The sequence below is a fragment of the Ranitomeya variabilis genome, chromosome 3, assembly GCF_051348905.1.
Source record: "Ranitomeya variabilis isolate aRanVar5 chromosome 3, aRanVar5.hap1, whole genome shotgun sequence".
Lineage (NCBI taxonomy): Eukaryota > Metazoa > Chordata > Amphibia > Anura > Dendrobatidae > Ranitomeya > Ranitomeya variabilis.
In genome coordinates this window covers 347,436,508-347,452,499 of record NC_135234.1, presented here as the reverse complement: position 1 = coordinate 347,452,499, position 15,992 = coordinate 347,436,508, and the positions used below count along the sequence as shown (strand labels likewise).

The 15,992-nt window shown below is 37.1% G+C and overlaps 1 protein-coding gene across 1 annotated transcript in view; it reads left to right on the top strand.

The window, feature by feature from the left end:
- Positions 1-15,992, top strand: part of GRIK3 (glutamate ionotropic receptor kainate type subunit 3) — an 811,677-nt gene that overhangs the window by 326,593 nt on the left and 469,092 nt on the right. The window contains exon 2 of the mRNA XM_077295874.1: positions 13,794-13,970. Coding sequence (XP_077151989.1) covers positions 13,794-13,970 — 177 coding nt within the window. The remainder of the gene's footprint in view (positions 1-13,793; positions 13,971-15,992) is intronic.

The window sequence follows — 15,992 nt, the reverse complement described above, 5'->3', positions numbered from 1 at the left end:
ATTCTCGGTAGTTTCCGATATCCACTTTCCTTAATCTACTATTTTGATTTAGGTTCAGTAAAAAGTGTTCAAATAGGGATTACTTCATAGAGAATATTCACATAAAATACTGCCATCTTTTTCAACATTTTCTGTACAGTAAAATTTCATGCAATAAAATGCCATTTAATTATGTAAAAATCATACAATGTGATTTTCTGTTTTTTATTCTTAGATTCTGTCTCTCACAGTTGAAGTGTCCCTACAATAAATATTACAGACCGCTCCATTATTTGTAGGTGGGAAAACCTGCAAAATTGGCAGTGTATCAAATACTTATTTTCCCCCGTATCAATCTCAGTGCTCACATTGTGACTAATGATAATTATTTAACCTCTTGATATAGCGCAAACTTACAGGTATATCATATGTTGTGCCCTTGCCTATCTCGACACATGATGGCTGATTTAACCAGCTATTATGTGCCTCTAATAGCAGTTAACCTTTTAAATATCGCTGTGAATCTCTGACAGCGGCATTTAATACACACTGGCAGGAGGGGCGTCATTCCATGCTCCCATCGGAGCTCCGTGATGTGCTGATGACCCCCGTGCCAGTCTTTAGGAACCTCCTGTGAAAGCCAGCCTGTAGCTGACGTTCATAGGAATTTGTGGCTTTGGCTCTTCATAGCACAAGTGAAGACACGACAAAGTGATTTAAAAAAAAATTAGAAAAAAAAATCAAACAAGCAAAAAAGTACAAAAGTACATGTATGCACATATTTGCCAACACTGATTTCAGAAATGTCTTATTTATCAAAATATAAAATAAATTAATCAGATTGGTAAACAACGTAAAGAGAAAAAACAAAGAAACTCCAGAATTACTTTTTTTTGGCTGTTGCAACATTGTAATAAAAGGCAATAAAAACTTCGCATCTACCCCAAAATGGTATGAACAAAAACATTAGCTCAGAGCATAAACAATAAGCCATAACTCAGCCCCAGATCCCCAAAAATGAAAATGTTATAGCCAGGTCTTGGAAAATGGCGACAAATGTAAAAAATATTTTTCATTCTAATTTTGTAATTTTTTAAAACACGAAAATAAAAAAAAATACGTGTTTGAATACTTGAACTCACCTAGAGGATTATATTGTCAGTTTTACCATATATTGAACATGATAAATAAAATACCCAAAAAACAATTGTGGTTTTGCAGTTTTTTTTGCAATTTCACTCCACTTGGAATTTTTTTTCCGTTTTTTATTACACTATATAGTAAAAGCAATGCTGGCTGTCAAAAGTACAACTCGGACTGCAAAAAGCAAGCCCTCAGACAACCATATTAGTTAAAATATTAAAAAATTATGTCTATTTGAATAAGGGGAAGAAAAAATTAAAACGAAAAAACGGAAAATGCCCTGGAGGTGAAGTGGTAAATATTTAAAAGGAAAAATTTCAAAAAGAATCCATAGCTAAATGGATTTTATCAAGTAAGTACACCAGTCTCACCAGGTTTAAGAGATCTATTCAACAGCATTTATAAAATATTACTATTTCAGACTCAGGCGAAATACAGTGGGGAAAAAAAGTAATTAGTCAGCCACCAATTGTGCAAGTTGTCCCACTTAAAATGATGAGAGAGGCCTGTAATTGACATCATAGGTAGACCACATCTATGAGAGTCAAAATGATAAAACAAATCCAGAAAATCACCTTCTCTGATTTGGCAAGATTTATTTTGAAAATTATGGTGGAAAATAAGTATTTGGTTATTAACAAAATTTAATCTCAATATTTTGTTATATATGCTTTGTTGGCAATGACAGTGGTCAAACGTTTTCTGTTCACAAGGTTGGTACACACTGCTGGTGGTATGTTGGCCCATTGTTCCATGCAGATCTCCTCTACAGCAGTGATGTTTTGCGCGTGTCGCTGTCCAACACAGACTTTCAACTCCCTCCAAAGGTTTTCTATGGGGTTGAGATCTGGAGAGTGGCTAGGCCACTCCAGGACCTTCATATGCTTCTTACAAAGCCACTATTTTGTTGCCCTGGCGGTGTGCTTGGGATCATTATCATGCTGACAGACCCATCCACGTTCATCATCAATGCCCTTGCTGATGGAAGGAGGTTTGCCCTCAAAATCTCACGATACATGGCACCTTTCAATCTTTCATGTACATGGATCAGTCATTCTGGTCCCTTTGCAGAGAAACAGTCCAAAAGCCAGATGTTGCCACCCCCATGTTTCATTTCACAGTAGGTATGATGTTCTTTGGATGCAACTCAGCATTCTGTCTCCTCCAAACACGATAGTTTTGTTTCTACCAAACAGTTCTACTTTGGTTTCATCAGGCCATATGACATTCTCCCAATACTTTTCTGGATAATCCAAATACTCTCTAGCAAACTTCTGAAGGGTCCGGACATGTGCTGGCCTAAGCAGGGGGACACGTTTGGCACTGCAGGATCTGAGTCCCTGGCGGCGTAATGTTTTACTGATGGTAGCCTTTGTTATGGTGGTCTCAGCTCTATACAGGTCATTCACCAGGTCTCCCTTGTGGTTCTGGTATTTTTGCTCACTGTTCTTGTGATCATTTTGACCCCACGGGGTAAGATCTTGCATGGATCCCCAGGTCAAGGGAGATTATCAGTGGTCTTGTACGTCTTCCATTTTCTTATTATTGCTCCCACAGTTGATTTCATCACACCAAGCTGCTTGCCTATTGCAGATTCAGTCTTCCCAGCTTGGTGCAGGGCTACAAATTTGTTTCTGATTTCCTTCAACAGCTCTTTGGTCTTCATCATAGTGGAGTTTGGAGTGTGACTGTTTGAACTTGTTATCAGTATAAAAGACACCTGTCCACAACCTCAAACAGGTGCTATTACTACAGGTATTGAGTGGAGGACAGAAGAGCCTCTTAAAGAAGAAGTTACAGGTCTGTGAGAGCCAGAAATCTTGCAAGTTCTTAGGTGACCAAATACTTATATTCCACCATATTTTGCTAAATAAATCTTGCCAAATCAGACAAGGTGATTTTCTGGATTTGTTTTCTAATTTTGACTCTCATAGTTGTGGTGTACCTATGATGTCAATTACAGGCCTCTCTCATCTTTTTAAGTGGGAGAACTTGCACAATTGGTGGCTGACTAAATATTTTTCCCCACTGTATCTCCTTTAAGAAATATTGTTATTTTCAGGGGCATAACTATAGAAAACACAGAGGTTAGAGTACACAGCCAATTGGTCTCTTTGCTCCAGATGAGTAGACCAGTAAAGCAAAGCGTGAGGCATGGTTGAGGAGCCAAACTTTGCATCAGGGTCCAGGATCATATCATCATATTTGTTGTTAAAAAGTGACCCTTAGGATAAATTCACATGCGCTAGGTTTGTTGCAAAAACATATCTCTCTAAAAATCAGTTCCATACAAAAGATGAAAAAATAGTCATAGAAATATTTTAGCTGAGGTCTGGTTAGGACACGAGTGCACCATAGGGCAATACCAAAAGAGAAAAGAGAGAGGGTGAGAGCAATGGTAGTGCTCACATGCTGGGGTTGTGTAAGGAAACAAAACCTGCAAGAGCCTTAAAATCCTCATTTGCTTCATTGTGACTGGAGGAAAAATTCTTCTAGATAGCAATTCTCATCAGTGGAGAGATCACTGCATCTGGGCTGCTCGTGCAGAAATGAAGAATCCTCGATGGTATAAAATGAAGGTTTTTATTAACCAATATGTTTCAGTGCCAGACTGGTGCCTTTTTGAAGGTAAAAAAACCCACATTGGTTAATAATAATTGCCTAAGGGGTACTTCCGTCTGTCTGTCATGGAAATCCCGGGCCACTGATTGGTCGCGGCCGGCTATTTTTAATTTTAATTATTTTTTTAACAGGGATATGGTGCCCACTGCCCACATTGCTATATACTGCATGGGCTGTGTTATATACTGCGTGGTTTGTGTTATATACTGCGTGGCCTGTGTTATATACTACGTCTCTGTGCTATATACTATGTGGCCTGTGCTATATACTACGTGGCTGTGCTATATACTACGTGGCTGTGCAATATACTGAGTGGCTGGGCAATATACTATGTGGCTGTGTTATATACTACGTGGGCTGTGTTATATAATATGTGGGCTGTGTAATATACTACATGGGCTGTGTTATATACTATGTGGCTGTGTAATATACTACATGGATGTGCAATATACTGCGTGGCTGGGCAATATACTACGTGGCTGTGTTATATACTACGTGGGCTGTGTTATATACTGCATGGCCTGTTTTATATACTTCGTGGTTGTGTTATATACTACGTCTCTGTGCCATATACTACTTGGCCTGTGCTATATACTACTTGGCTGTGCAATATACTGCGTGGCTGGGCAATATACTACTTGGCTGGGCAATATACTACTTGGCTGTGTTATATACTACATGGGCTGTGTTACATACTGCGTGGGCTGTGCTATATACTACATGGGCTGTGCTATATACTACGTGGCCTGTGCTATATACTACTATACATATTCTAGAATACCCGATGCGTTAGAATTGGGCCACCATCTAGTTGGTTAATAAAAACTTTCTTTTTATGCCATCGAGGATTTTACATTTCTTCAAATGCCACCCAGGTACCGTGAACTATCCACTGAAGTGAATAGAATTATTTTTGTCAAATTTGTCATGTATGAATTCATCCTAATGAACAGTATATTATTAGGACTTAGAAAGGATTAAGGCACTTCAGTGTTTTCAGGAGGTTTCATTACTTAATGACATAAAAATATGAAAGTACTCACTTTGCCTTTAAAGCTTATATTTTTGAGCATTCGTAGTCTTAACAGTCCTATTGTGAAATTTGAACCAGAAGAAAACATTAGAAATAGGTAAAAATAAATTTCTTGGTAAAAAGGGAAGTAAAATATTGCCTTTCCATGACAGTCTTGCTAAAAAGCCCATAGTGCATACATAGATCTACTTAAAATGTAACTTACTCTTGTACTTATGCTGTAAGAGAATGGCTCCAGACCTGCATCAGAGTGTCAAGGCTTCTATTCTGCAGCACAGAGAAAAAGCCATTTCCCAGGGGACTCTATATGAAAACACGGGCAGAGATTCCTACTGAAAATAATCCAGCCGATCGATACAATCTGGATCGGTGCCATTTTTCTTGTGTTAATTTGTGTTCACCCAGCTCCCCAATGATAAGGCTTCTTGCATGGCGTATGCAGCTAAGCAGTCTCTAGAGAGAGAGGCCTGTCAGGCTGATCTCATCGCCTCGGGATTGGCACTGCTACAGAATGAATTCATGAATAAGCACAAATCACATACACAGGAGACTGCAGAACAAAATCGATTCACCATCATGAGAAAGTGACCACACTCATCTCTGGACCAATTATTTTTTGTGCAGGTCATTAGTGTTGGTTTTTCTTTGTGTATTTTTTCACATGTTTTCTGTAATTATCTAGAGTTAAACATAGGATGCATCTTGAACGGTGGAGTATTTTGTTAACTGCTTTAATGCTGCGAAAATGTTTGCATAGATAGATGGTCCATATTAACTTAATCATTTGGATAGGGGTTCTTTGCAGTTTTTACACATGATGAAAACAGTTTCAAAAACAATTATATCACCTATCATATGTTATCAAAACTCTTAAAACTGGAATATAAGGCATCTTGTCTTGTAATATACATGTTTACTAAGGTTCTAAAAAGAGCGAATCATTTTTTTGGGATCCATAATATATGAATCAGATTTTATGGGAGCATATATAAACCAGTTCTGCTACATAGTGGGCAATGGAGTGCCTACAGCTTGATAATATGGGACTTGATAAGTTCTATGTGCTGTCGTGCTAAGTCTGCTCCATAGAGCAAAGATCTTACTCTGTACTTATTGCCAAGTTCCACTGAAAGAAATGAGCTAGAGTATAATTTGGTATACATGCAACGTGTAGGAGCATGAGCATGTTCATACTGGCCATTAAACAGACAAAACCTAAGAAAGAAACAAGATGAACATATACCCTGTTGTAGCTAAATAAAAAATATTAGTACGTATAAATAACATAGGGCACTTAGTTAACACTGTTTTTGAACAAAAAACGTTGAAGTCAACCCATCAGCGTCAAGGTGTAAACAGTCAGTATAGTTTTAATTCTATGGTTAGGACCTTCTCGATTGGGATCACCTTGGCGCTGGTGCTTACTAAGTACCCTATGTTATTTATATGCACTTTTGCTTTTTACCTATTTATATTAGGGTATATGCTCATTTTGCTTCTATCGTAGGTTTTATTATCAAGTTCAGCATTATCAGTTGGGAATTTGGTGACTATATAATTTTTGCTATCAGCTTTTCATTCACACCGTTTGGATTAATATCATATATTCTGTTCTACATGAAGATAACTAGCACCATCATTTTCCTATATTTAAATAGCATTTATATAACCTTTAGCCAAACCAATTGGGGTAGTAAGAGGCTACAATATAGTCAAATGTTCTTTCATTAGCTATTTTATGTCTGTTGAAGGCTTTTTGGTTCATTTTAATTTCGGAGTCAGCCTCCTTCTCTGTGTCTGCATCCGCCATGATAGAAAAGGTAGATTAGCTATTGAAATAAGCCAGCCATTAGCTATTACATCACTGATACAGAGGTCAAAAAACAAAGTACAAAGTATAAGTAAGGTTGGGGCTACACGGTGACTACACCTGCCGCGTGACCAAAGATTTTCTTGATATTGCAGCTACATGGCAGTGTCATAGGGTTGAATTATGACCCCTGAGAGTACAGCGAATGTGAAAAGCAAGTCTCAAGATGTCCAGCACCATCAGATTTTTTCCACTTGCTTGTGACCCATTCATTTGTATGACGCTGCGATGTAGCAACGACACCTACTGAACTTTGTTCGCTCAACACCGGCCAAAGTTGCCATGTAGCTCCATCCTTAGGGTTTGGAGCAATGACACCTGGGCAGTATTCAGACTAAAAGTATTTAGGTAAGCTTCTTAATTTTTACTTGGGCAACAATCATCTTTATATTTCCCGTGCACTATTTACTTCTTCATGGTAAGCTGTGCTTTTTTTTTGCTATACTTGCATTTCACCACGTAAAATTTGCTTGGTATAGAAACAAAAATGACTCAGCTAGTTCCTTTCCATTAAGATTGTAATCTTTCAGAGTTCTTCAGCTTTTGTTGTTTAATGCTTTGATCTTTACATGTTAAGGTACCGTCACACTCAGCGATGCTGCGGTGATCTAGACAACGAGCCGACCTAAACTAGATCGCTGGAGCGTCGCTGTTTAGGTCGCTGTAGAGACGTCAAACACAGCAACTCCAGAACGATGCAGGAGCGATCCAGTGATGTAACGGCGACTCACTTCTCGTTCTCGTTGGTTTTTAGCTCCATGTCAAACAGCCGGAGCGTACTGACTGGCTAGAAGGAGACGCTGCGACGCCCCCTATGCTCGTTGCTGGCGTCGTTGCTTTTGATGTCAAACATGACGATACACGTCGACCTGGCGACTAAATAAAGTTCTGGACTTCTAGCTCCGACCAGCGATGGCACAGCGGGATCCAGATCGCTGCTGCGTGTCAAACACAACAAGATCGCTATCCAGGACGCTGCAACGTCACGGATCGTTGTCATTCTCTTTGCAAAGTTGCTGAGTGTGACGGTACCTTAAGTCCTCTTCCACAAAATTAGGCCATTGCATGAGGCTACATGGTGGTAAAGGAATATTACACAGGCCCTGTAATCACATACTATCCTTACATATTAAAATCATGGTAAATGTTATTATGAAAATATAAAAATGCTCTTGTCCCATCATTTATATATTGTATTTTCCAACAAACAGTTCTTATTTTGACCAGAACATCCTTTTTTCCTTATGCCACTCACTCATTTATATAAATGGATTTCCACTTTTGTATATCTCCGCAGAGTTCACTTCTGTATTCCATCAGTTGAATAATTATTTAGTATATTTATTGTGTCTCTTTACCTCTAGTACCTTATTTTCAAATCTATTCAGAATATTTTCACTCATTGCTTGTATTTGTTAGCATAATACAACATACGCCCACATAGAACAGAAGAAGAAGAGTCATGTTGGCCAACGTTAGTGTCTGGAAAACCTCAATTCATGGAGGATGTCTATATATTCTCAGATATTTGTTGGCAATGTCTTAGTCTCAGAATTTGTTGGCAGACATTTTATTTAGGGAAATAATTACAGCATGCTGTACTTTTATAGGCTAACAATGTATAGCAATATAATGCAGTATGAGGTCATATTGCTGATTGAAATGCAGACTCTGTATATTATTATCCCATATCACATTGCACTCTGCGTCAGCCTCAATCGCTAAAAACAGAGGAGGAGATCAATGTATTAATTACTATATAGAGCTCACAAAAGTAATCAGAAGTCAGGCTTTTTTCCCGGCATTGCCAAATGAAGACGGATGTACTTGATCTTACTCAAGTGTAGCATGTGTACTTTCAAAGAGAATTTGGACCATATGTCTGCCCGGCTTATATTACTTGCTGCAGAAGTAAAGCAGTTTGAAAGTCTCTTCATTTTATTAATCGCCAAATCTTTCCTATGTCATTTAACATCTATGGAAAAAAGAAACTTTACTTGTTACTAAATATTATCAGTTTTAATTTATATTTGAGTACCCATTTTGACTGCAAGCAGACTGGTGGAGTCTTCTGACTGATTTTTAAACCCCCTCCCCCAGTGGTGCCCAGCTCAGCTGGGAGTGCACAGCTAGTGCGCCAATTGATCTTGCTAAAGAGTATTAGTTACTTTTTCATTTTTTTTATTTTCATTTTATCCTCTAATCTTTAAAGGGCAGACAATATTAGTCCAACATACAGTATGTTTCATATGATGTGTTAAAACGATAAAAGACTACATGACTCCTTTCTTTGTTCTTTGTTCCTTCCTTGTTTCTTTCTCTCTATTTCTTTCTTCTGTTTTCTTTCTTTTTTTTCTGACTTTCTTTCTTCATCTTTCTTTCTTTATTTGTTCCTTCATCTTTCTTTCTTTCTTTCTTTCTTTCTTTCTTTCTTTCTTTCTTTCTTTCTTTCTTTCTTTCTTTCTTTCCTTCATTCTTACTTTCTTCCTTCCTCTTTCTCTTCTACTTTCTATCTTCCTTTCTTACTATTTGTTAGAAAAAACCTAAATATTTCCCAATTTTCCTCAATTTCCAAAATTTTGAATGCTTTGTAGTGCACCATATTATTGAGAATATGTTCTGAATATTGAGCTTTATTGAGGTACCAGACAATGGCAAATTAAGAGCTTTTTTGTCCCAGCATGGTACAATGTCAAATTGTCTCTAAAACACTTTATAGGCTGATGCAGAAAACTCTATTGGTTTTGGAAACATAGCTTGGGGTCCACCTGTGCAACAGACTGATGATGTCTTTTTCTTATGACTTCTTCATGAGAAGTGTGTACATTAGGAACATAAATATTGGATGGAATTCATTAAGACCAGGGATAAGTGGACCTGTGGAAGTTCGCGTTCTGGTATCCGACCCAAACTTTATTCCAAATTTTGGTTCTGGTACCATAACTATACCTGAACTTGAACCAGAACCCCATTGAAAAAATTGGGGACCAAACTTTTTCTGCTGAAAAAATGTCTTTCTCTCCTCCCGGATTTCCCCAGGAACTCCGAACATTGCAGCAGACTTCCGGGAGAAGATTATGTTTGGCATTTAGCACTGCACACTAACTGTCCGCTACGAACTCCAAGCTTTTAAAGTCTGGCTCATGCATCTCTAATGAATACTAGCATTCCAAGACTGTAGTAAGATACACAAAATTTATTGATATGAGCACAACTATTCGCAAAAGTTGGTACATCTTTAGGCTGTTTGTGCACCAGGATGGAAGATCTACACCAAGTAAATGTAGCTATAATTTCCACTAGGATTTATACCAATTTCTGATGAAAATTATCTCTAGTCTTATGGACCATAGTTGAACTCACCCCTCCACTAAGCCCCATTTGAAGGGTCAATATCAAAACCCAAAAGCTTTCAAAATTCTTCAACAATCACTACTTTCAAATTTAAATCCGGTGTAAAATATTTTATGAATTATCCCCATAGGGTTTATATACCAATAACTAAGTAATAGAAGAATTACCTGCAGACTTACTTATGAGAAAAGAAGGAAAAATAATGAAATTGTCACCTACAGATTATGCTGGGATTCTTTTTTACCTTGCTTATTTTTGACTTATGCGTTCTCTTTAATTATCCTTTACAAGTTTGATGTTGCCATCTTACACAATGTGCATAATAATTTGAAGTAAAATAAAACAGCACTATGCACACTTTCCAAGGGAGAAACATTTCTGCATGCTTTAGAACACATCACCATTTAATTTTATCTACTTCAATTTCTTTGGCTCCAGGGCCTTAACATTCAGCAGTCTAAGGCCTTATCTCTTTTTTTCACTGGACCTGTTGTTGTAAAGTCTTTACACAGGCTTTAAATGGCTATCAGCTCCTAATCTCTCTACATCGAATCAGTGATGATTATGTTTGATCTGGTAGGACATCCCTCCCCCGCTCTCTTCTTTACTGCATATTTATATGCTTGCTTCAATATGTTTTGTGCTCATCTCACAAACGCAGTGTGTCAGACCCTCACAGTAAAACACTCATCACTTATCATCGTTATCCAACATTGTGTCACACAGGTCTTATTTTCTATTGATTTCATCTTGAATTGACATTAACTGCGTTGTTAACCTTTATAAAGATGAGGGGCCAAGCGTGTGTCATATTAACTGGATGGTTTTATGGTTTCCAAAGTGTTGACCTAACTCCAAGGAGCAGTAGAGTGCTCCTGTCACATTGTGTTTTTTTCTGTGACTCTGTGATTATTGATAAAATATTAATTCAAATTTACACAGACATACATTTGAGTGGATGTGTCTGCTTTAGAAAATATATTCCTGACTGAGAGTATAGCCAGAAAAAAGCCTAGTAATATATATGATACTATTTTTAGAACAATAAAGGTCATACATAGAGATAAGTGAATATATTTGAGTGGAATTGATTTCGACTCAAATTTTTCAAAAATCGGGATTCACCAAAAATATGATTTTGTGCTTTCCCACCACTTTTCTGACCTGTAAAATACAATCAAAAGATTTTAAAAAGTTCTTATAATCACCTCACCGCTCACCTATCTAGCTCCTATGATCCTCATCATCACTCGTCCCTTCTTTGTCGCATCTTATCACAGCCAAGAGCGGAAGTGTTCTTCACATGCATACGTAAAGTCACTGCACACATCAAGAAATCCACAAATTGTGACCTTAAGCATGCTTGCGTAGAATCTTGATGATTTTAGGCAAGTTGTGGTGATAAGAAGATCTAGATGGCTGACTATGAGGAGCAGATGGGCCGGAGAGGTGAGTATAAGGATTTATTTTTTATTTTTTACATCTTACATTTACTATGTTCTATAATGTAGAGAGACAGTAGCACATAATGGATATTAAATTGGTGGAGAATTACTTATCTGGAAAATCAAACTTCCTTTAAACAGATAATTTAAAGTTTTGCCTAATCCACTCATTTGTAACTGTAAGTAGTTCTAACATAATATACATCAGTGAAACGTATGTATTTGTTATTTTTGAAATCACTAAACATATATTAAAGGGTTTTTTTTCAAACTGATGCCTTTTATGTGCTTCATGGGATGTTATGGCCATTCTACAGTTGTAGCAAGTGGCGTCAAACAACCGGCACACTACACTTGCAAGGAAGTGCGTTATGATCACTCGGTGCCATTACAGTAGCGAGCTCTTCTAATACTAAATGCACGACTGGCATGAAAAGCCAAGAGCATAAGTAACGGCGTAAAGAGTATCTTTAACGGCATAGTACTCCACAATAGTTCACTGGCCGCTTGCTACATCGGTATAATAAAAAAATAAATATGTTATAAGGCACTGGCAGTATTTTAGTCATTAAGTGAGGTCTAAAATATATCGATGTAGTGCAAAATTAATAAACAAAATCATAGTAACAAAGGTAGGTAAAGTCAACCAAAGGTGTTAGAAGGCAAATGGGAGAAAAAAACTTCTAATGTACATAGATGGAAACTGTAATATGAGAGAGGTACTGTAGAAATGAAGTAAAAGAAGAAATATGTCATGTAGGTAGCATAGTTATATAAAGTCTGGGTTCAAGCACAGATGAAAGCAGGTTCAAGCAAAACAAGGTATAAAGCTATGAATTACTAAGATTTTTATGAAAATATGTCATTCACGGTCATTTTTTTATTGTCCAATGTGTTTAGCATGTGCAGCTGTCAAGGCCATCCACATCATGGGTTAGAATAATGCACCCACTACTGTAATTAGCACGTTCTTTTCTTGGCTGACCACGCTTCAAAGAGCATAACAATGGCAGTCTTGGCTAGAAGATGTGACTGGAGTGTGGTCAGGTCACTCTGCTAACCAAACAGTGAGATGGTTGTTTAGTACTGCTGTGATGCACTTCCATCAAATTCTGACACCAAAATGTCTAGAGAAAACTTTTAAAGTTCTTCTTTAATGGCACGATGTCTGTGGAAAAACGTATTATTTTTATTATTATTAATGATGTCTCTGAACAGCACAGTGAGCAGAGGATCCAACATATGGCCATGGCTTGCTTCATTAAAAGACTTCTCGTTATTTTGATCTCCGCTGTTTATTTTTCTCATTGGGGACATATTTCTTTAATTGTTGTTTTAATTTTCTCATGTCTAATTGACAAAGGATCCAGATGGACTAAATCTTCCTAGTTTCAGTCTGTATTAGAAAGAGTTATGGACCATTTATTTGTCTATTAGCACTAAGAACGGTTGACAAACTTCATCTGTAGTTGTAAGCTCAATGTTTAACATCTCAGCTGCCAGTCAATCAGATACTGGAATACAGAATTTTAGATAGCTTTTCTCCTTTTTGTCTTTCTTTATCATTACTTTTATGATCTTATTAACATGATTTTACAAGGTTCCAACACCCAACATTTGTATGGCCAATCCCTTGAGCAAATTGAAACCAACATTAGAGTACTCAGTCTACATATGCCTTACATATAAATAATCGATTTACATGTGAAAAGCAAAATTTCAAGGAACACTTGTAGAGAAATATAGCTTTTTTAATTTAGAAAATGTAGTCTACACATTAGCCCTGCTCCAAAGTTATTTGGTTCCATAGCAGATATTGGAATCAATATAGAATAATGTACATTGAAAGAATACTACCATACATTGACCAATTGGTTTTACCAAGAAGCTGCCATCTGCAGCCCACATTTTACCACAATGCTATGGCACATATTTTTCCACCAGAACCCATTATCACTAGTATATCATATCCAAATGTTAGCACTACCCATCACAGCATCTTACAGGTCTGCTGGGTAACATCATGCAGCCAAATGTGTAGTCTAATAAATAAGGAATTCCACTGACTCACATGTGATATCTTTGATTCCCCGAGAAGAAGACACAACGAAATGGAACTAGGAGACCTTAGTCAACAGACACAAAACATGCCAGTGCTAATTTATCAAGTAACTGTCACTTAGGAACCTAGTATTAGCAATTCTATTCTTTGCGACAAACATTACATTATCAATTAGATTATTGCACATGTATTGTATAAAAAGTCAGAATTATTTCTTAGAGCTCTACAATAGTGCATTTTTGTATTATGGTTCATTTGATTAACTGTGCTTTATTGTTCTTACAGGAGGCATCTTTGAGTTTTTGGAAGGACCCACTGGGCAGCTTGTGAGTGCAGAAGAACAAGCCTTTAGATTTGCTGCAAATATCATCAACAGGAATCGAACGTTATTACCAAACACAACACTGACCTACGATATTCAGAGGATCAATCTTTACGACAGTTTTGAAGCGAACAGGAAAGGTCAGAGAAAAGTTGTAATATGCCATGATTTTATAGACTTTGAGATAATTTCAGCTGGCTGCCAACTAAATGAGTCTGTTTAAATTATTGCTTAAAATAGTAAATACAGAGATATGGGAGCTCGGAATGAGGGATTAGCTAGCTAGGTGGTGATGATAATGGTAAGTTGGAGACAGTTATATTGAATAGAGTACTGAAAGAACTTACATGCTGCAGGAATTGACAGGAACCCACCAATATGGAGGATAGGCCAGAAGCCTAATATCTATGAATTGGTATCAAATTTTGAGTTTTGCTCATGCACTCAACTAGACAAGATCCCAGACATTGTTGTCCTTTATGTTCATCTCAGTAATGTTGGGGTTGATATATTTTACATTGCCCTTTAGGCTGATACAAAGCGTGCCTTGGTTGCATGGAGGAATTTACTAGCTTGATGCCTTTTTGCTGTTGGGGTGTATGTATCTTTCAAAACTAAGGTGTAACTGGCTGTAAGTTGGGCAGTCAGAATTTGTTTTACCATATCGCCTCCTTAGGTGTCTCATTGCCTCCAAGATGGTTTATGGCTGAAGAGTAGTTTGTGTGAGCAGAATATTGGTAGATTTCTTCAGCTACAAGTTATCCTATTGTTCAAGAAGCCTTATTGCCTGTGTTATGCCTGTGTTATGTCTTGTTATGGCGAGAGTTATGATTGTTTCTATGATGGCTGGATTATGTTAAATGTGTTGTGCGATTTCTCTATATTGACTTATTATTTATAAACTTATTTGTATCCATCAATTACAAACTTCTGCTGTGGTCTTTGAAATCCATCACTATGTCTTTGTCTTTAATTCAGTGTTGTGTGAGGGTTATTTCAACCCAAAGGTCAACATATTCAAGTCATGGCATAAACAGAAACATAACATGAGTTATGGCACAAGGCAGCAAAATAACCTAGGCATTGTACACGATCAAATAAACAGTTGTTAATTAGTTAAAGTGGTTGAAAGAATTAATGAAACTTGATGAACTAGTGAAGAAGGGCACAAATAATGCACTGGCCCTTGAATAGTCCATAGAGGAGTTTACAAAACATGGCATATTGCCACATGCCATTTATTATTCGTACATCTATCTTATCAGTCTGTCTATCTATCTATCTATCTATCTATCTATCTATCTATCTATCCAGGAAAACCTAACCAGCACCTCCTAAGTGTGAACAAGTGCAAGCTGCAAGGACTGCATTATATAGAAAAAGAAAGCACAGCAGCATTCTGCATAAGTTTAGGCCACGTGAAAGCATTGAAAACATGAAAAACATTGAATCTAGATTTTATTACTCAAAAAGATATACTTACAAAAAATGAAGGTTCTTAGCTCATCAATTGGCCAATTCATGTATGCCCATCAACCACGTTAAGATGACCTCCCTTTGATGGTTCCCTGTTCTATTGTATATGCCACTCTAAGGCTATCAACCTACAGTTAAATGAACAAACCTATCTATCTATCCCATATCTATCTATCTATCTATCTATCTTTATTTTACATATTTTACATGTCATATGATTTTTCTGTATTTAATAGAGTTTTCTACAATACCTAGTCATCTATTCTAAACCACCAGCCAATGTCAAGCTGTTAACATTATGTTTTGCTCCATAGAGACAAATTGCTTCTGATTTGTGCTGGAGGTCATAATTTGGTCAAGCAGTTATCCTTGTTGATTTACTTTAAGTATTACATGTAACCACGATGTGCTCAATGGTCAAGTTATTACCATCTTATCCAGTTAGGTCATAGACAATTTATGAGCCCACTGCCTATTGTGGCCAGAGCTAAACCAATAAAAATTGACCTTTCTTTTCCACGGGCTGAAATGCCCTTAACAGACCCTTCATAAATCATATACATTGTCTATACGCTGTATTTCATTGTATAGTGTAGGAGATGCAAATTGAACCAATAGCATTATCTGTTCCTTATTAATTTGAAAAAAAAATAATAATTTGGGCAGTGCTATTCAATTAAAATTTG